The 22,124-nt window shown below is 41.1% G+C and overlaps 2 protein-coding genes across 6 annotated transcripts in view; one reads left to right on the forward strand and one right to left on the reverse strand.

Moving 5' to 3' along the window:
• The window catches only part of adamts10 (ADAM metallopeptidase with thrombospondin type 1 motif, 10), a 43,275-nt gene extending 35,370 nt beyond the window's left edge, over positions 1–7,905 (reverse strand). The window contains exons 1-2 of one of the 3 annotated variants that reach the window (XR_006843631.1): positions 7,744–7,905; positions 2,174–2,575 (exon numbers count right to left, since the gene is read on the reverse strand). Coding sequence is in view for 2 of the 3 variants with exons in the window: in XM_046392095.1 (XP_046248051.1) it covers positions 2,174–2,276 (103 nt within the window). In the remaining variant the exon portion in view is untranslated. The remainder of the gene's footprint in view (positions 1–2,173; positions 2,576–7,743) is intronic. The other 2 variants (XM_046392096.1, XM_046392095.1) reach the window with 2 other exon arrangements.
• Positions 7,906–9,761: 1,856 nt separating this feature from the next.
• Positions 9,762–21,909, forward strand: LOC124060598 (tyrosine-protein kinase ZAP-70). Of its 3 annotated transcripts, none has more exons than XM_046391732.1 (13): positions 9,762–9,849; positions 14,344–14,808; positions 16,787–16,947; positions 17,065–17,203; positions 17,307–17,388; positions 17,558–17,580; positions 17,668–17,707; positions 18,192–18,384; positions 18,517–18,723; positions 19,406–19,598; positions 20,170–20,310; positions 20,444–20,556; positions 21,184–21,909. In XM_046391732.1, exons 2-13 carry the CDS (start codon positions 14,404–14,406, stop codon positions 21,299–21,301), a joined length of 1,815 nt encoding a protein of 604 aa, XP_046247688.1. In that variant the 5' UTR covers positions 9,762–9,849; positions 14,344–14,403; the 3' UTR covers positions 21,302–21,909. The 3 variants fall into 3 exon arrangements, with proteins under 3 accessions (XP_046247688.1, XP_046247689.1, XP_046247686.1); XM_046391733.1 differs by lacking the exon at positions 9,762–9,849 and adding an exon at positions 13,799–13,940; XM_046391730.1 differs by lacking the exon at positions 9,762–9,849 and adding an exon at positions 13,952–14,080.
• The last annotated feature ends 215 nt before the right edge of the window (positions 21,910–22,124 follow it).

The following is a 22,124-nucleotide window of genomic DNA, read 5'->3' on the forward strand; positions in this document are numbered from 1 at the left end:
GTCAAAGCTTTGCGATAGATCTTCTTTGTAGCTTCCTTCGATCAGGGTGACAGCACAACATTTTTGTATTTCTTATGGATGACATGCGTGATACGATCCAATTCACTGTGATGACTTCCTGTTAAAGTTGCATCAGCTGTTTTTGTTGGACACTTGTGGACAACAGAACAAGCCGAGAACACATCATCACATAGCTGCAGAATCAACGAGCTAAAACCAATGCTAAAATGCTCCAGCTCCTTTCACATTACATGCAGTCATTCGATCCATTGTTAGTATAAAAATATTAATTAGTGCGACTTTAAAGACCGAACTGCCTGTACCTGTGGAAAATCAAGTTTCTGAGGGAACAAGCCACGTCAGGGTTTAAGGGAAGCAGCATGGCAGATTGGAGACAGATGGCTTTGAGGGGGTCAGAGGTTAAGTTTAGGAAATACACAATCGCGGCCTTGTTCTGGGTGATGAGACACGGACACTCCGGGATTTTATGTCTTTGCCTTCGGGGGATTTCAGCTTCAGTGTGTGTGTGTGTGTGTGAGGGAGCCGGGCTGACTGTGTGGTTTAAGGTGAGGAGGGCGGGCACGTGGGCTGTGTCACAGTAACATGATTTGTGGAAGAAGAGTTCAAGTTCAGCAGCCCAGACTTGCAGGCCTGGAGAGGGCCTCAGCCGCCCAGACAGCCGGGTCAGACCTGAAACGCTTTCCACGGCTCATTTCGTCTGAGCGCCCTGCATGTGAACTATAAATAAAAACAATTACGGTGACTGCAGAACACATGTTGATCCTCAAATTAAAATTAAACTATACTGTGATCAGATACTGAAATTAAATACAAATTAAAAAGAGGCTTTTATTCTGATATTTTAAACAAGGGTAGCACTGAGAAGGTTGTTTTTTGGGGTTTTTTTGTTTTTCTGTTGTTTTTTTTTTTTTTTACTGAAATGGAAAACAGATTTTGCTCTGGGCGCCTTTGCCATAAAATACATTAAAGTACTCTTGTTCTCAAAGACCGAAAATAATCAAAGCAACCCGCAGCATAAAGCCAGGATCACAGACAATAAACCAATGATGTTTTCCCACTATTTATAAAGACCTCATAGAATAAAGTCTGTGTTGTTAATAGTGTGTTTAATTCCAATCCAGGTCTCTGAAACTCTTTGCACACTGAATTTTTGATTGGTTTGAAAAGGTCAACCCTGTTAACATGTTATGCAACCTGGCTTCAGGTCTGCTGCAGACTTGGTTGGGACACCAGTCTGACACTGTTCTGCTGTTTGGTGGCAAAGGCTGAACACCACACGTCTATGATAGAAATAAATATATAGAATGGTAATAGGATTGCTGTAACTTTATTGTAGATGTGACATCGATCTCCAGCGTTCCAGCTTCAGAGACACCTGCACATGAGTTGATGCATTATCTCGTCATAAAAAAAACAAAAGAAGAAATCTCCTGAAATTACGCAGCCGCTCTGACGCACTTCTGTGAAGGCTGCAGGGACAACTTTACCAATAAACCAGGTAGGTTTAGGGATACTTCTAAAGCTGTTGAAGGTAGGGCTGAGAAACACATCGCAATCACTTTTTGGTACAGATCAAAATGTGTCTGTAGCATCAAGTTTCAAAAAACTGTCAAATAATAAAAACAGGCATCGACTGTCACATTCACAATCTTGTTGGCTTGTTCTCTGACCACATAATCCCTCTTTAAAATCTGTTTTTTATTTCCTGTTTTAGACTATTTTATTTATTTAAAATTGCAGAATAGCTGCTTGTATTGAGACATGCGTGAGAACTTTGACTTTGTTTATTGAACAAAGACGCTTTTGTAGAAAAACCATATTGATAATTTCTCAAACTTAAAGAAAAAAAATGCTGAATTTCAAGGACAAAAACTCAGGTATGATTAGGTTTAGGGTGAGTGATAATATAATATAAATTCAACTACCATTGGAGCTTTTAACGTTTATTTTATCCTTTTAATGTCTCTGTGTGCATTAGACCAGAATGGGTGACGGTCCAAATCAAATGACATGATTTATTTATGGTTTGAAACAGGCTCTCGGTAGATTTTCCTGTGCCACGATTTGTTGTCTAAAAGTCAGCCTGATGTGGCTGAGATCATCAGTCACTGATGATCTCACAGGCGGCACATTAATCCTAACCTTCTCTCACCTTGTGACTGAGCAAATTCATCTCTGCGACCTCCTTCGACCTCGGTGGCAAACATGACGACGATGACAGTGCAGACCAGACCAGTCCTCCATAGCGTTTCCATGGTTACTACAGTAATTGCTATAGTAACAGACTTCAGTGCAGTGGTACCCGGCCGTCTGTCCCAACATGTCTTCAGCCCTCTCGGATGCCCCGTTGCCTAGCAGTGGGACAGCTCAGCGCGCTGTTGGGCCATGGCTGAAGCAAGATCTGTGAGTTCAGACAGACATAGCAGCCTCTGCACTGTCCTGATCAGCAAGTGGCGATGAATCCTGGACAAGACCTCGTAGGAGTGGAAAAGGCCTGGAGAGATCTCCCGAGGGGCTCAGCTGCAGCGCTGGGTTCGGACTCCTCTCAGTAGTCCTGTGGAAGAGAAATTGTTCAGTGAGGAAGAGGAAGGCCAGGAAAGGGAGTGAAAAGGGAGGGGTGAGACGGATTTAGGCTCAAAAAGATGGGAGGAACAAGGGAGATGGTGAAACACAAACTAAGAGAGAGAGAGAGAGTGAGAGAGAGAGAGGGAGAGAGAGAGAGAGGGAGGGAGAGAGAGAGGGAGGGAGGGAGCATGAGATCCCACTGACCCATGCAGTTCCCAGTCTAACAAGACAAATCTACCCAGTTCATATTCAGTGTCCAGTGAAAGACCGCCCAGTCCTGCATTGTTCCTTCAGCTAATCAATCTTGGCTTTGGCAAAGGGCAAACACCGTGTCTTTCACTCTGATGACCAGAGACGACAGCAGGTCCCAACCTGGGGGCCCCTGAGGCCCCGTTCTTTAAGCTGCCTGCCCACCGGAAAGAGTTCAAACACAAAGGAAGCCATTGATCTTGTTAAAAAGCTGCGCTTAATGCCCAAACAGGGCTTGAAGTGGGTATTATGTCAGAGGCTCTGGGGGTAAAATGAGCCAATTTGAGAGGAGCAGCAGGTTGCCATCACTGCTACGCTGGCTGACTGTGGTGGTTGCCTGTACGGCTGAGTGACTTGCTGGCTGGCTGCCTGACTGTACAGCTTACTAATTGGCTGGCGTCCTGGCCAGCAGACGGGACGGTATGAGTGTCTATATGAAGCTTGTTAACATCTGAGATAAAGAATATATAATAATTATATACTTGATATTTATTTCAGTTTTTAAAATCCGATAACAATGCATCGACGAATAGTAACTTTTTAAGAAAGAAACACATCAAATATACAACAATCCTGTTGATCATATCTGACAATCAAGCCATAAAAACTGACAGGTAGTCAGTGTAGGCCAATGAGGACCAGTTTTGAATTTTTCAATTGACTATCTTAGATATTTAGCCTGCTGAGAACAGGATAATGTACATTACAACAATCAAGTGTGAAGAAAATGAAAGCATGGATTGCCTTCTCCAGATCAGTGAGCAAGATCAATGACCTAATCTTGATCGAATGTCTTAAAAAAACAGTATTGCACCATTTTATTCCCCTGAACTTCAAAAGATTATAAACCTCTTTTTAATGAGACAACCAGACTAAACCAGACAGAAGTGTAGTGACCAGGAGAGCTAATTCTAATAATCTCTGACAGGTCTTTCATTTGCAGGAACTTTTCGGACATCCAGTTCTTAATTTCAGAGGACATACAGGACACGTTGGCCTGAACTGACCTGTGTCGACATACAATTGCATATCATCCGCATAGTACTTCACAAAGCCAGTGAAATTCAATGGTTTATTATCATTTTCCTTTGCCAGAAATAACAGGATAAAGATTGCTCCTTCCCTTTCAAACCGCTGAACAGAAAGCAAAGTTTGTATGACAGCATCTGATGGTCATTTGGGGGCAACAGTTCAGTCAGCCAGACATCGCAGATTATTATCTCCTGTCACTTGTCCATTTTCCAAGTTTCTATTTAGCATGATTCTGTTTGAGTTTGTTTTTAAACTTACAGACCAACATAAAGCAAGTGTGCTCCATAACAACAATGGAAAATTACTTCCTCAGGACCCCCCCCCACACCAATTACAAAAACATCAGGAGTAGTATCAGGAGTAGCTGCATTTTCATGGGTGCCCTTCTCTCTGAGTTTCCTGGCTATGGACTGCAGCGTCAGCTAAAACCCAACCCTTGCTGTTCTCCAGTAAAGTCTGCCCACCCAGTTCACTCCTGTCCCGGCCTCCCCTCCATCCCTCCCTCAGAGCCGTCTGGGGAGAGGAGAGCGAGCGGAGACGCCACACTGGCCCAGATGGCTGGCGGCTAACCAACTGCAGCCAAAGGTAATCGGAAGCAGATGGGAAATCTTTTGGTGACGAGAGCAGGGGGAACAAGTTGCCTCCTGAAAAGCAGAGGAAAAGAAAAAAAAAGAAAAAAAAAAAAAACGAGAGCAAAGCCCAAGAGGAATGAAAGACAGACAGCAGAGTGTAAGCTGTTCGAGTCAGCTGGGAGAGCCATTGTTGAGTGTTAATACCCTGAACTGAGTGTGCAGGAATGAGTTGAAAAGAGCCTTAATGTGCCTCTCATTTGATTTCAGACAAGGCACAGTAAAGGGAGAGCTTGCTTAAAAAACACTAAGGGGTCTTTGTACCGTTGCAGCTTCCCTCATATGTGGAACAACAGAAACTCTCTTCCCCTCCCTCAGGCCGCTTTCTCCCAGTCATTTCCTGCACAAGCCAAACTCCCCTCCATTTTCATTACTTCTTCTGCTCCCGCTCTCAATTTATTGTGGGGTTATTAAACTTGCAGCTTGATATCAAGTGCTTTTCATTACTACTAGCTCTGCTTTTGTTTATTTAAACATGAGAAAGAGGGAGAGATTCAAACCCCCTCCACCTACCTCCTCCCAGTGCTGTCCCTTGGTGCTTTTTAAGTAAAGCTGCTTAAAAAGATTTGTGGACAGCCTTGAAAAGATCCCCACAACAACATGCATGCACTGCCTTCTTGGTAAATTATTACTCCATTATAAACTGCACAGAAATGAAGCTAAATTAAGAGTAAGCTGTCTCGCAGAGGTGATGGTGTCGTACATCTTCCGTGGTCTGTTGTGCAAAACTTTCCCTCTGGGCTGTATCACTTTTGGCAAAATCAAAAACTTGTGTTTGTCAGCAGGCCAAGTAAGCACATACGCTTGCTCTCTATTCTGTGTTTTGCTTGGATTAGCTGCGAATATCAAGCATATATAAATATATAAATATATATATATATATATATAGCTGCAATCACGGCCAAGAGACAGAGAGATTGGTCCGGGCTGCAGACAAGCCACACAATTTCCAATGCGATCACAATTTGCAAAACAGAAAAGAAGGAGGGGAGAAGAAAGAGGTCGTTGTTAACAAGGGAGAGCAAAGTTGGACCGTTCAGGGTAATTAGGTGGGAATTTAAGGGTGGGCCAAATCTGCGATGTAATCAAGCCAGTGGACCCAGAAACGTTTTGACACGTCATTTTTTCATCTTGTCATCTACTGGTGAGCGGTGACTGGTGTGCTTTTTCATGTGGCATAAGGGATGTACAGTAAGCTTTTTTTTTTTTTTTTAAAGACTGGCACTAACTATGCTGTCCTTGTCTTTAACCGTTGCCAGGGAGTGTGGAGCTGTCCGAAAACTAGCACACTAATCAAAGCCATATGACCGTCTCAAAGTAAAGTCTGTGTGGAGCGAACAGATGCTAAGTGTCCCTCAGCTTATAGCTTCAAGTCTAGCACTTCTCCACACACACCCCTCTCACACACACTCACACACACACACACACACACACAGTTTACACTTTGATCAAGGAATAGCTCATGAATCAGCTTTGGGTTCAGTTTATTATTTCATTAGACCGGCGGTGCGGCTTCTCTTTTCTAATAAGACCTTGAGGCTGTGGGATCAAATGGCACATAAGAAAAATGTCACAAGTCAGATGCAGCATTTCCGACAGCCTCAGCTGCAATTATACCCTCATTAAAAAAAAAAAAAAGGAGTCTAGACTCACACAGATCTCCACATGAAACCTCTGAGCAGGTGATGGAAATAATAAAAGGAACTGAGGGAAATTTCTCAGCCTAACTCTGATTCTCTCTATCTGCTATACGAAGACAGAAAGAGGAAAGAGGCAGGCATTCCTTTCCCAATTTTCCCAAATAAACAGCGTGCAGATGAAAAGTGGGAACATAAACAGGCCGGAGAACCTCGGATGTGCTCCCCTCGCTCTGAAAATGTGCCTCTCGAGTCTGAAACAATATTTAGTGAGAGAGAGAGCTGACTCGACACGAAGAGAGTGAGCCAGCAGCACTGGGAACACAGCACAGATGGTAGTGGAAGGTTTTCTCTCTCTCTCTGTCTTTTCTCATATCCATTTCTGGGCAGTTTTTTAGGACTGCCAGCAGGCCATAACAACAAAGATTTACTCAGCTCATTGTCACGTAAGACGACGAGAAGCAGGGAAGGTGGAACCCTGACTGTTTGGCTTGTTTTTCCTTTTGTTTGGCTTGAAAGTGTCTTAAATGAATGTCAAAATATCTGTCAATCAGCTAAATGATTAACCATGCAGCTGTTTCAGCTCTCACCTTCTTTATCGATCCCATCAAGCTCTTAGACTGGTCTGTGTCCCACGTGAGGATGGCAGTCAGCCTTAACTACGGCTTCTCTGTCAATGTTATGATGAAATTCAGTGTTTACGCTATTAATTATCAGCATTCCAGGTTGACTACGAACTCAAGACCTGAGAAACCAAACTCACTGTATTGCATATGTCACCATCAGCATACACAAAGCAAATTACAGCACCTGCTGTAAGAGGATGTGACACTTCTCATAGCATCTGGTATCTGCATGGCCCCAACTGAAATAATGAGATGATGCATTTATATACCAAAACAAACAAACAAAAAAAACCAATAAACAAACAAAGCAAAATGAGGCTACACAGAATGCAACTACAACTTGGAACTACAACTACTACGCTTGTTTGTCCACTCTGGGCTACTGAAGAAAAATCAGTATAGACATAAACCTGCAGATTTCTGCAAAATCAACGGATAAAATGACTAATCTAACATTTGCCACCAGTTTTCATACATCATCTCTGTTACTGAAAGGTCGAATCTGAATTGTCGTCGGTCCTTATAAGATGCTGTAAGCTGTTCGCCATCAGTGAGAAGCTGCAGGTTGCTCCCCCAACCGGTGACTGACACCAGGTCAGTTTTCACTTATGAACCTGATGTCTGCTTTCAGCCACATCATCCCACACACACACACACACACACACACACACACACAGGCTGCCTTGTCATCACTCAATGATGAGATGAGTCAATCCGAAGACAGATTTTTGGAGGAAATTGGAACACTGCGCAAACACCACAAGACAACGTTAAGTCCGTGGAGGTGCATATCATGACCCTGTGACAGCACATGGAAAACTGAAAGACATGAAAGACAAAATGAGGGCGAAATTCAAAGTCTGCAGGAACACTGGTGGATAAACGAGCGTGGTAAGCAGCCTCCTGCCGGCATCATGTTATGGCCGTTTCCCTCAGGTTTTGTGCAGGAAAAAGCAGAGAGTTTGGCCGGACTGGCTCGCCTACCTTCGCGTGTCCCCTTGCAGAAGTTTCCGCTGTGAGTCTGTCCTCTGTCCTCCGCAGCGGAGCGGACAGGAGGCGGCGCCGGCGGATGACTGAGGAGACTCAACTTCTTCCACTTCCAGAGGCAGGGAGCCACAGCTCGATGTCAAGTCACGCACGTTTGAAATGATACACTTCCGGTTAAAACTTGCAAAAATAAAAGTCGTACCCGCATGGGTTTGGGGTAAAACTAAAAGCCAAACTCTGTATACTTTTTCCAACTTAAACGACATCCAGGTGTGTATGAATCGTGTTTAATTGCTTTTATATGATGCCTGTTTGTCAGTTATATCTGTTTTTATTCACTATTTTGATATTTTCACTTTTGCATTTTGCAAGTGTTGCTTAAATTGTTAGTGTAATAAGTGTTAAATTGCTTTAACCTTATCTTAAATTGCTTTAACCTTATCTTGACCTTTCATAACTCTCATTGGACTGCCTGTTATATCATCTTCCTGAGTATCCTGCTTCTGTTTTGAAATGCTTTGTAAATTATGTTTTTAAATGTGCTATATAAAAAAGTTATATAAAAAAACAAACAAATAAAAAACACTTCTCTTCGCACCTCTCTTTGATTTGCAGTAAATAGCTTCAAAACAAACTCAGCTATATGGGGTGGTTTCAGTTCAGATGCTTCATGATTGGGATACTGACTGCATTGACTTACTTGCTGAGTATTACGTAATTGCAACACTGAGATGTTACTATTATGTTTTTAATAATAAACAAAAATTTTAAAATCCTTCTACTTTAGGGAGGGTTTGCATGATTTATTCTTGCTAGTGTGAGATTATATCCCTGCTCCCCTTGCAGTCTTTAATCAAAGCAACTAGGAGTGGAAAAATGAGCACCTTTAACAATGTGACTAAATCAGAAAGGAGGCAAAAATTAGGAAGCAACATTTTGCCACCATTTCAGCCTTTTTCACTGCTGAAGACTCTCAGACAACCTGCAGGCTATCTTCTGTTAGCGGTGAAATTAAGGTGAAACTGACTGTGGCTCATTATGGTTGCGAAACTTTGCCCAGGTGTTCATCTCTTAGAAATACTCTGGTGTGATCATTCAGAATTAACAGGAAACACACAAAAGCAACATGTATACTCAACATTATGTCAAAACATAAATATATGTGGTTCTCCACACAAGTCATGACTTTTCTATAACTTAAATATGATCATGTAGCCCACATGACACGTTCAAGAACTATGAGGTCTGACCACTGGCTTTTATTTTGAAGGCACACATCTTCCTCTCCGGTTTGGTTTTGTCTGTTGTTGTCTGACTTGATTCAGCGGGAACCTGCTGATTGGCTGCCTGATTTGCACTCCAAGGAAACAGCTGCAGCCAGTGAGGTGGGGGTTTTGTGTGTGTTAAAACTAAAAGGGGTTAGTTAGCTTAGCTTAGCATAAAGTCTTTAATAAATAAAACAGTGAAACAGCTAGTCAGGCTCTGACCAAATGCAACTAAATCTGGCTACCAGTACCTTAAAAGCTCACTAATTACAGTTCCAGTGTGTAGGATTTATAGAGATTCAGGGGAAAAAATGGAATTCACAGAATTATCTAAATCTAAAAATCGATAGGTTTTCATTACCTTAGAATGAGACTTTGATATATACACAGTGATCAGATCCTATCAAAGATTCTCAGTAACAAAAGATGACCCATTACAAGTTGCTCCAGTGGTTTGAATATGCACTGTCTCTGAAGTGTCTGTGTTAGGGTTATTTTGTTAACTTTTGTTTACAAGCGCAAAGCAAAAAAACTGTTAGCATAGGGAGCAGCTAGCTCTGTCCAAAAGCTGCTTCCAGTTTTCATGCTAAGCTAAGCTGAGCAGTTGCTAAATGTATTTTCATATTTAAAAGAACAAAATAAAGGAGACCTGAAAAACACAAAAATGAACAGAAAATGTTGAACTGTTCCTTTAATGAGGAAACCACTTTGTGTGTGTGTGTGTGTGTGTCATTGTCTTTAGCCCTCACTTGTCACCTTGCACTGCTGTCAGATCAACAGATATTTCTTTGTCTGTGAGGCAACAACGTCGCTCTGCTTGGCTGCGAAGCAGTGAAACGTGAGTAGGTTTTGTCTGTCGTTTTGTCTGACTGAGGGGCTTACGTGCTGCCGTGTGACGAGTAAAATCCACTTGAAATCTAACATATTAATCATGTAACGTTCTCACATTAAATGCCACATGCCTGTGGGTACACATGATTTGCTATCAACCCATGTGTTAACATTTTACAGCCAACAAGTGGCAAAATTGGAAGTCCACAAGAGCTTTAAAGGTTTTTGTTTTTTTTACATTTTTTTTCTGTGAACCTTCAATAATCCACTGTCAAAATCTGTGGGTTTGTATTTTTGTCTGAGCTGTAAATATTGCCTCCACCGCAGTTGGGCTGAGGCATTGTTGCTCTGGCTCACAAAAGTAGAGATTACATGTGCAAAATATAAATAGCTGCTTTTATTGTACCTTGGAATAGAAACCCAAAAAATGGATAGGTTTCAACACACACACACACACACACACACACACAATGAGGTCTGTGTGAGTCTTTTATCGCTTGTAACTTTTCTTGAAATTACTGGATGCATTTTTGATCCTGGACTGAAGCATATCTGCAAAATGTTCCAGCTGCTGAACAGAAAGAGGATTTCATTTGCAAAACGTGCTTGTTAAATCCTAATGTTCATTTTCCGATTAAACCACAATTGAGCTCATTATTACTGGATTTCTGTTTAGTAGTGTTTTATTAAAAGGGAAAAAAATGATTCTTGAGGCAGTGCTGCTTGTGCAGAATTTAGACACCAAAATACGAATGAAAAAAAGCACTTAATTTCATTGTTGTTTCAGTGTAGATTTAAATCTCACCAGACTCTTTTTGGGTTGGAATAATGCAAGATGAATTATCAAGATGAATCATGTTTATCTGAATGTCAGTTGTTTCCACTGATGCAGGAAATAGTGCTTCACTCTGGGGCATTTTGTGCCCTGATCTGACATGCACACCTCCTCCATCTTTAGTTTTTAGTTTTTTTGTTGTTTTTTTTCAAATCATCACTAAAACAAAGACTACTTTGGAGACAAATCATTTCATGTCTGGGGGTTAAAGAACACATTATCTGTCGGTAGTTGCCGATGCAGTCTCAAATGGAGGAATGCTTTGAGTTACATAACCCCAAGCGGGCTTCCTGATAGCATAAGCAAAATAATCATGACCTAAAATAACTTTAATAGCCCAATAGTTATCACTGGAATGTTCCTGATTTAGTATGAGACATGTAATCTACAGCAAACACAGCTTGTTAGGTAAACCGGCAAATTAAATCAATGACCTCATGGAGGTATTTACATTTACGATTTAGAAGAGCTTCAGTACGTCTGCACAAAAGGGTTACTGAGTCTCAGTGCTGTTTGGGGGGAATTTAACATTTGCGTTGTAGACAAGTTACGGATACCACAACCCCCTATGTGATCCTGTCAGCCAGAAAACTTTGGTGGAAAATTCTGAGTTGCTCGCATATCAAGTTATAATGAATAATAATGCTTCTAATTTCTTTCTAACAATTGGACGGATTGCCATAAAATTTTGAACAGCCATTTGTGGTGATTTTTCCTCCCCCTAAAGCCGAGCCAACAGTACTTCAGAAGCTTCAGATATTCAGTAAAAGTAATCTCCACATCTAAAGGACAGACTGGCACAAATGTTGGCCCACACGTTCTCGTTCCCAATTGGATGAATTCTCACAGCTTTCCCTGCAGTTTCCTCCAGCACCACTAAAGTAAAACCTTTTCTTTGGCCGATACTTTCTTGTTTCTGACCAATTAACTGCAAACTGTCCTTGTCGTCGTCGTGTCAGCAGGCTGTCAAACTAAGCCACTGCAAGATGGTGAACATGTTAAACATTACCTGCTAAAAATCTGCATGTTAGCATGTAGCTCGAAACACGAAACAACCTGAGTACAGCCTCTCTAGCACAGCTGGAGATTTTTGGACTCACGGGCCTTTATGTGTAATGGAGTGTATTTATACTGTGGCATTACTAGTTTTCCTTGAGCAAATGATGTGAACACATCCTCCATCGTCATATTCCTCCATACACCGTAATGTTAGCCCAAGCTTCATCACAACAACTGGTTTATGAACGTTATGAACGAGTTCTTTATCATATCAGGATCAATCAGTTTCAGTCATGTCAGTTTTTTACCTCGTGTATTTGGTTCCACTCAATTCTTTGTGTTTGACAAGACCTTCCCGTCATTGACATCAAGATTGATTGCCCTGGAACAGTCACTTCTCAACAAAATTGACCAGATGACAAATTCAATCAGGTTTTTGCTTTGGATTTAATCACATTTACTTTGCGCCTGCGGGTTCTCAGAGGACCTAAATCAAGCCAGTAAAAATTCGCCCTCTCTTCTCGGTGGAAAACGCTCGGGCCTGTAGATTTTGGCATGTGTCTCTTCTGTACTCCTCTGCTTGTTGAAAAGACAGTGACTCACAGGATTTTTTGTTTTCCACTGCTCACTGGGTCCCTGTCTGCTTACTCTGCAACACCTCATTTACAAGAGTCTTTATACACAGTGAGGGTTTTTTTTTCCTTCATGCTTTGCATTCAGCTAGTTTCTGTCTCTTAAAGGATCTTTTGATGAAAACCGTCAACACGTAGTCTCAGATTCAAAGATCAACCACGCAGCACTGTGGGTTGAAAGCTGGCTTAGGAAGTGTATTATGTTTCACCTCATCTCTCTCCACTCTTTTGTTTTCGCGGTCCGTAATGCGCAAGTAAAGTAGAAAAGCCGTAAAAATCATATTTTGAAAAGAACATGAGCTGAGTGAAGACTTGGCTGCTGGAGGTTTTTACGTCTTGTTGGAAAAGCATCAGTATTTTGGTTGGTTTTGGTCGTGTCATAAATAGTGTGACTAATATTCTTGTCATGCTGTGTCTTCCTATTTCAGTTTAGGTCTGTTCAAGTAATATCACAGAAGCCGGTAGTGAATGTAGAGTCAATGGAAATTTGTATCCTGATGCTATGTGTGTTGCTAAGTGCTAAGTGTATTTATCTCTTTATCGTGACTTAAGAAGCTCGTCACACACGTTTGCAGTTCAAGAGAAAATTCATGGGGAAGCCAAAAAAATTAGGATGGAATTAGGGAATTAAAGGTTATTATTATTATTATCATTGATTAATCCATGAAATAATCGATTGTGCTGTCTATATAGTTAAAATAAGTTTTTTCACTCTAAAAGTGTATTTGGTTCCTAATGCGTCTGTTTGCTTTTTGGATGCTGAATTTGAGTAAGCACCACAAAAGTAGGTATGAGTTTATGAAGCTTTCGGGCCTTGTTGTGATATTGCGCCCCAGCTTGTCCACACTGCAGGGCCCGAAGGTCTTTGTTGTGGCAAGAAGGGGCTCAAGGCACAGTGGAGCCTCATGTGTTGTGGCAACTATGCATTTCTGCTCTGTTGTCCACTGCGGATGTGGGCAGCAGCACAGACCTGTAGCCAGGAAGCTGAGGTTTGCACGCTTCCTTTCTCTGTGATTTAACATCTTAAAATCTAACAGGAACACAAAGTCAGCATTGCCATTATGACTGATATGTTTCCAACACACTATGGCAGATATGGTTTTAATTTTTAAAAACCCGATTGTTGATATTCAAGATCTAAACCCCAGCAGAGCAGCATTTTCATTGTTCCTCTTCTTTCTTTGCAGTTGTATTTGATTATTATATATAGCATGTTCAGACGCTGCTATTGTTGTGCCAACCTGTTGTGATCACCGTCGATTTCAGTTTTAACACCAACAGCCATTTTCCGCCTGCTATCACTTGATCTTTCCACACTGCAATCAAAACCCTGCTTGATTTTAATCTCATCTTCGTCTCGTCTCTCCAGCTCAGACACCTGTACTAAAACCCTCTGTCAGATTCCCAACAGACACATCACATTGTACATACGGCAGTTGTTTTAACAAAACAGTTTTCCTTAAAACTTACAAAGCAGAGCTTCTAAGGCAGAGGGAATGATCTAGAACCGAGAAGCACCTGCGCAACTGAAGAGCAAGAAGCTGGAGAAAGGAGGCTGTGAAGGCGGACTGCGACTTCCTGTTGTGGCTTCTGTCACCAGTTTGTCAACTGCAAGCTTCATGCAGTGTTAAGGTGTGGGTGCTCTTTGCGAAATATCTCATCCAGACCTATGGCACCTCGCAGCTTCTCTGTGTAGAGCTGACGGCCCCGACAATTTATCGTAAACGACATTATTTCTCTGGGTGTAACATAGAAGAGAGGAGGAGGAGGAGGTGAGTTTCTCAGGGTGATGAGTTCTTCATTTTCAAGCTGTATGTTCGCTACTTTTTTGTAGTTTAGAAGATGAGAAATTCACATTGACCGAGCAGACAGTGGAGGAAAGGTAGGGGCTAAAGGGCTAAGAGGTCAGAGGTCACAGACTGGATTTAAATCTCTGAGTCCACTGGTCACACGTGGGGCTACTGGACCAGCATATGCCTTCGGCCTTTTTTAAATGAAGGCTTTGTTTGAATACTTTCCCTTTCTGTCTCTCTAGTTTCTTTCCGCCACCTACATCCAGACTCCAAGACAAAGTCCAGCTCTCCCGAGTCTCACCATGTCCAACGATCCGGCGGCCGAGCTGCCTTTTTACTATGGCTGCATCAGTCGCACAGAGGCCGAGCAGCAACTGAAGCTGGCTGGGATGGTTGACGGGCTCTTCCTGTTGCGACAGTGTATCCGCAGCCTGGGTGGCTACGTTCTGTCTATTGTGTTCAACCTGGAGTTTCACCATTATTCCATAGAGAAGCAGCTCAATGGGACTTACTGCATTATCGGAGGGAAGCCTCACTGCGGGCCCGCAGAGCTCTGTGAGTTTTACAGCAAAGACCCTGACGGGCTGGTGTGCCTCCTGAGGAAACCCTGTCTGCGCTCCCCGGACACACCGATACGAACCGGCGCGTTTGATAACATGAAAGACAACATGCTGAGGGACTACGTGAGGCAGACCTGGAACCTGGAGGTGAGGCTCTGCTGAGACTGATTGGTGCTGTAGAAGGGTTACCTTCAACTCAAAACGAGTTCCTACTTGTCAAGGGGTTAAAATATGTTGCATTAAAATCAAACGTGTGAATGTAAAAGATGCTTTTAAAGATTAAAGGGTTGGTGTTGGAGGTGAAATGTAACCAATTACTATTTACTCAAAAGGTATAATTTTGAAGTACTTGTACTTTACTTCTATTTTATCTTTCTTTTTATGTTTATTCTACTACATTTCAGAGGGAAATGTTGTAGTCTTTTAAGTTCACTTCATTGGAGTGCATATTTAAGATAAGGGATAAGGACATAAAACACAGCACACTGGTAAAGTCATTCCCAACCTATTTTCAGATGTCAGCTGAGGAGACTTTTCCCCCTTTTAACTTCTCAGAGGTCAAAAGAGGTCCAACATTTAACACATAATTAATTTATACATGTAGTTTTTTTGTCGTGAAGCAACATATTAGGCTAAAAAAGATTAGAAAAAGACTAAAGTGACAACAGATTTCTGTGTTAAAATGTTTTTTTTCTTCCTTTCTCTTTCCTGTTAATCATCACATGACCCATCAGTTTCATCCTGTGACCCTTTTGAGAGGCGCAACCCCCATATTGAGAACAGCTGTACTTAACTGCATATAAGTACAGGAGGTGTTACCGCAGAATGAATATTATAATTTTGATATTTGTACTGTATTTTACTGATAATTCTTTCACTTTGTAGGAAAGAAACTTAAACTTATTTGTAATTTTCACATTGTTGTGTTGGTCAGATTCTTGGAGTAATCTGAAGGATCTGAGCACTTTTTCCACCTCTGGTCAGATCACCCACATTACAGAAAAACACATTTTGTCACAACTGACACATTGACATTCACATTTAGAGAATTATTTTTAATTTATACTCTTCACTGGGGTTTCTGTCTCTATCCTCATTCAAGGGAGGTAAAAATGATACTTGAAAAATCCATCAGCAATACTTCTCTCCAGTAAAAATGTCTCTGTTACTCTGGATAATCCAAAGAGTACAGTGTTAATAGTTTTCATAGGGACTATTTCTTTGTCATAAAGCGGATCCAATGAAAACAGCAAGGGAAAAATATGTCAGTGCAATTTGGGTGAACTGACCCTTTAATGAGCAAAGAGGGCTTTGACTGAGGAAACCAAACACAACCTCAGTAAAAATTTACAACAAGTGTTTAAGTCAGCAGCTGTCATACCAGCTGCGCATATTTGAAGATAAAAGATGCAAATTTTCCAAGCTTTGATGGGAATCAAAGACCCATCAATAGTCTCACCTCAGAGCCTTCAAAATATTCCAAACATACACACACAAAAAAAGAAATTAAAAAAGTCAGGATCTCCAGGTGATTTTTGGAAGTTGCGCTTTTTCATTTGTGGTCACCGAAAAGCCTCCAAATTTTCTTTTTCTCAGTTTGAGGTCTGGCCTTCTGAAGTGCCACTTTAGTTCAAAATCCTGCAGGTTTTATGATTTGTGTCCTGCTGCAGACAGTCACACACAGAGACCTTTTATCACTGGTGGGCTTCATTTAAACAGCCAAACTACCTCCAGATGTTTGTGGACCCCAGCGGGGACCAGAAGGAGTCAGAAAAAATCATGATATTCACTCTCAGCAGTGGTGGAAAGTCACAAAGTACACTTGTTCAAAGACTGTACTTAATTTCTTGTATTTCACTTGAGCATTTCAATGTTCTGCTTCCGTATACCTCTACTCCACTACCTGTCAAGTTGAATATTCTACTTTTCACTCCACTACATTCATTTGACAGATAAAGGTACATTTTACATAAATTTTTTACAGAATCTTTACAAAATCTCACATATAAAACTATTGAAATGTATACAACATACTGCCAAAGATAAGTGTTAAGTGCTAAGTGTTTTGGCTAAGTGAACCTGTATTGGGGTAAAATCCTCTTCCTGTGTCTCTTCCTGTGCTCAGGGAGAAGCCATGGAGCAGGCCATCATCACTCAAGCCTCTCAGCTGGAGAAACTCATCGCCACCACAGCCCACGAGAAGATGCCCTGGTATCACGGTAAAATCCCCCGTCAGGAAGGCGAGAGACGTCTTTACTCCGGAGCACAACCGGATGGAAAGTTCCTGTAAGTAGCTCAAAGAGATGTTTTTGCATCTTTTGTCTTTTTTGTCAGCCGACCTCTGAAAACTGAATGTCAAAGGTCTTTAGATTTCATAAGCAATGGTGTTTGTTTGTTTCTCAGAGTGAGAGACAGAGATGAGCCGGGCACTTTTGCTCTCTCCATGATGTACGGGAAAACAGTGTACCACTATCGAATACTTCAAGACAAATCAGGGAAGTACTCCATGCCAGAGGGAACAAAGTTTGACACAATCTGGCAGGTGGGCCCTCAGTCATACTTTTCTCCTCTTTCACTCCCCATTAATTTTGTTACTGCTGATGTCTTTCCTGAATTAGCACTGAATGTTGCTTTAAATTCTCCAGCTGGTTGAGTACCTGAAGATGAAGCCTGATGGCCTGGTGGCTGTTCTCGGGGAAGCGTGTGTTCACGGCAAAGCTGCTGAAAGTACCAAACATCTTATTTCCTTTTCTCAGAAATATCAAAAATATGCACTTGCAAAAATCACTGAGTTTCCAGTTCATGTTTGTGGGGTTTTTTTTAAATATTCATCACTTTGCTAATCATTGCTGCTGAAACTGTTGACAAAACTTTGATCTGTCTTGTTATCTTTCAGAGACACCCAGCCTTCCTGCAACAGTGAGTACTGACCACAGCTTGCACTGTTTAAATTTGCACTTTTTTTTTTTTCTTACTGTGAGATTCATTTTAATGCCCTGTTTTCAGAGGCGGGCCGGCACAAATGGATACACACCGCCACCTCGAGGTCAGTAACAAGAAGTACAACCAGCTAAAAAACATTTTCCAGTTATACTGCAACACTGTTTACAGTTGTGCACACATCACTGGCTGCTCTGTTATATGCACCTTCTGCAAAATAACATTTAATTAGTTATTTAATGTTAATTTTATGTGCATAAGTTCCTGTCCCTACAGTTAAACTTAATGTAGTAGGCAAAGTATTTCTATTATTTAATCAGTAAAAGTAGCTATACAGCAGTGTAAAAAATACTCCATGACAGGAAAAGTGCAGAAGTATTAGCTGCAAAATGTTCTTAAAGTACATTATGGGGGAGAAAACATCATTATGGTTGTATTTTTGTGTGAGCAGCATTTTAAAGTTGTAGCTGCTGGAGGGGAAGCTGATTAACTGTTTAATATGTTATTGCGCATGTACAGCAGCAATCAACATATCAGTACAAACAGAATTGCCATTTTCATCCTATATGGTTTGTGCCTTCACTTTTCAGCTGTTGGAGCAGTCGGAGGGGCCTCGATGCCGGTTACCACTGTGCCTGACACAGAGGCGGACTTCAACCCATACCACAACCCCAATGAAGTGAAGAAGTTTAACATCCAGAGGAGTCAGCTGCTGATTGACGAAGTGGAGCTTGGCTCTGGGAACTTTGGCTCGGTCAAGAAAGGAGTCCTCAAGACTGATTCGTGAGGAAACATTAGAAAACAAAAGTTCTATTTCATTATTATTTTTGTATTTTTACTGAGCTCAGTGGCCTCCACGTGCCTCCCTTCAAAGGTCAGATGTTCGTCCTAAATGTTCTGTTTGTTTTGTCTCAGGGGCCAGATCGATGTGGCCATCAAAGTGCTGAAGAGTGAGAACGAGATGCTGGTGAAGGAAGAGATGATGAGGGAGGCAGAGATCATGCACCAGCTGAGTAACCGTTACATCGTTCAAATGCTGGGTCTGTGCAACGCTGAGAACCTGATGCTGGTCATGGAGATGGCCTCTGCCGGACCCCTCAACAAATTCCTCTCCACCAATAAGTGCGTTCAATTGAGCAGATGCCATCAGACACATTATAAGATTTGTGAAAGAGAATCGGATGTGAGCGAGGGGTTGAAGTTAATGTTAATGTGATGGATGTAATGGAGCAACATTTTGTTCAGATGCATACATATACATATGAAGAAATAGTACAGTATTAAAGACACAATCATTTTATTCAGTTTAACTTCAGTAAATGACAATATGACCAGTCATACACAAGTACATACACACAATCGCAGACATGTGTAAAAGGTTAAGGTTTCAAATTCATAAAATGGGATAAGATTTTAAAGTTTTGAAGGCCTTTGTAATTTATTCTATTTATGTATTAGAAGTAGACATACAGCTAAAAACAAGTACATGAAGATGAGTAAACATGAACACAGAATGATTATGCAAAACAAGTATGTGAAAGAATATACAAATATATCTAAAAAATAACAATGACCTACAGAATTCAAACATGTAAAAAGATAAACATCCAAAAACGTATGTCTGGCAAAAATATGTTTTTTTTTTCTATCTTATCTCTTAAAACTTCTTATCATTCCTCAGATTTATGTTGTACCCTGAGGTTCAGAATCAGGGACACCCTTGAGATCCTTTTCATTAGGAAAACCATACCTCTAAAAGGATTTTTTTTTTGTTAAATCACTATTGCTATTTTTGTCCCCACAGGGATACTGTAGCTGTGGAGAACATTGTCACCCTGATGCATCAGGTGTCGATGGGAATGAAGTATCTGGAGGAGAAGAACTTTGTACACAGAGACTTAGCAGCACGTAACGTCCTGCTCGTCAACCAAACTTTCGCCAAAATCAGTGACTTTGGGCTCTCCAAAGCCCTGGCAGCTGATCACAACTATTACAAGGTACACTCATAGCATTGCAAGACAAAATGACACAAATGTAGAACCACTAAAGGATGTAGGTGCCGGGCTTATCAGCGATGCAGCCAACACAAATAGATAGTGTATCTTAAATTGAATGCTTTTATTGACCTTCCTCTTTGCAAATACTAAACCAAATGTGTCACATGCTCTGTGCAAACAAAAGTAAACACTCAATTGATTTCCTTTTCACCGGTTTACTGACCTACATCTGGAGAGAATGTCAATATGAGAAAGTCCCAGGAACCCATGAAATACAACTTATCATAATGTGCAATTCAGCAAGTCTTTTGTTTGAGAAATATTGGCCGGACACTCTCTAAATCAGTGGTTCACAAGCCACAGCACCCTTTCTTCATGGAAACCACCTCCCATCCCCCAAAATCCACCTCCGTCAATACACTTGCACATGACACAAACTAACAGCAGTTTTGTGTGAATTAACATCACCGAAAAGAAAGGAGTCAACACTTTCAGGCACTCTTGCTGTGCTGATGTAGGCTACTTCTGGTCATGCATTGACATGCTGCTTGTTGTCTTTTTTGCCATACAGGCACGTACTGCAGGTAAATGGCCTCTGAAGTGGTATGCTCCAGAATGTATACACTTCCATAAATTCTCCAGCAAAAGTGATGTATGGAGTTATGGTGTCACCATGTGGGAAGCCTTTTCCTATGGAGGGAAACCTTACAAGGTACCCATCATTTCTGCAGAGCACTACTTCATGTATCATGTTGCACACTCATTACAAAATACCCACCATCACAAGGATTGGTCTTGAGCATAAAACTGAATTACAGCTGTTTTTCTGTTTTAATTTTGTATAGAAAATGAAAGGACCAGAGGTGATGCGCTTCATTGACAGTGGGGAACGCATGCAGTGTCCACCAGCTTGTCCAGAGGAAATATACACCCTGATGAAAGAATGCTGGACGTACAAGTAAGAAATTAATCGTCTCCTGTGTATATTAGTTAGCTAAGCTTTACATAATTATGGAGTGTAATTTGGATACAGATAACGAAATTCTTAATGTATCTAATAAGAGTTCAATTAAGTGTGCATATTGGTGTAGAGGTCTGGAGCATGTCAAAAGCAGATTGTACCCTGAAGATAGACTGGTTTGCGGTAGAGCTGAGGACATACAAGATGTTGTCGTCAGCATAAAAACAGACTTTGCAATTTCCTTCGGAAAATAATTATATCTGTAAAGACTAGGGGATTTGTTTTGAAAACTGAACTCATAGAGATATGGTTTGAACAGTTTGTAAGCAGAATCATCGCAACCAATGCATCAAATTCCTTGGGGAGATTAACAAAGAGTGCAGCACAATGTTGCTTTTATCAAGCGAGATAACAATGTCATTCACAGCAGCACTGCAGCAGGTAGTGTGCTATGACCAGGGGTAACAGTCAGCAATAAAGACAATCCACCATACAAAGTGATGTACTGAGGTGCTCTCAGCTTTATACAGCACCTTGCTGTCTTCAGGTCTTATAAAATTGTCTTCCATTAATCATATCCTTTCTAACGGCGGTTTCTGGCCCTCACTGATCCTCTCTCACCAGGCATGAGGAGCGTCCTGATTTCAAGAAGGTTGAGGCGTCCATGAGGTCCTACATTTCTTCCAAGGCAGACAAGGACAAGCCTGAGGGAGCTGCAGCCGCTGATGAGCCTGTCAAGTAGACAGAAACAAGGCACATTCTGTCCCAGTGTTGCAACAAAGCATCCTTTCAACTGGCCATTAAACCACCAAAACAAAGAGCTTTTTATGAACGGTGCACACTGACCAGCTTCGACTACAGTGACAATACAGTTAAACAGGCCTCAGTGACAATAAATGTGCATTTTTAAGTTGGCCTTCAGTATGTCAGCCATATAAGGAGGACCTCTATCTGTCTGTCTGTCTGTCACGGTTTGAATGTTAAGTGTTGATGTTGTTACTTTTATGAACGATCTAATTTTATATTCTGGTATTTTTAAAAACAGTGGAAGTATATGGTAAATATATAAATTGGTTTTTTTTTTTACTGCACCTGGCGCCACCTATGAGTAGTTTATTTCCTTTTTTGTGCCAAATAAACTATAAGTAGAATGAAACTAATTAAACTGTACACTTTAGTGTCAGTCTTTCAACATTCCTGCTAAGTCAGTGATTAATGGCAACATTTTAGTTTACTTGCAAGCAAAGTTAACTAATCGGAAAAGGGGAAGTCAATAATTTCTATTAACTGATGTCACATTTGATGTTATGAATGTTTATGAAAATAAAAAAAGATTATAAATGGGGTTCATATAGGCTGACAACAAGGATTATTGCTGTCAGACTGCTCAAAGATAAAAAGATAAAACCAGACCAACATAAAAATCTGTAGCTTTATTAAGCATGTGGCAGGGGATTAACAGCTTAGAAACATGCCTTGTATACATGTGCACAGCACTACCTCTGGATCATCTGCATTAGTAAAAAATCTGCATAAACAGGAAGCGCAAAACGTGACATCTCGAG

The sequence above is a fragment of the Scatophagus argus genome, chromosome 6 (genome assembly GCF_020382885.2).
Source record: "Scatophagus argus isolate fScaArg1 chromosome 6, fScaArg1.pri, whole genome shotgun sequence".
Lineage (NCBI taxonomy): Eukaryota > Metazoa > Chordata > Actinopteri > Scatophagidae > Scatophagus > Scatophagus argus.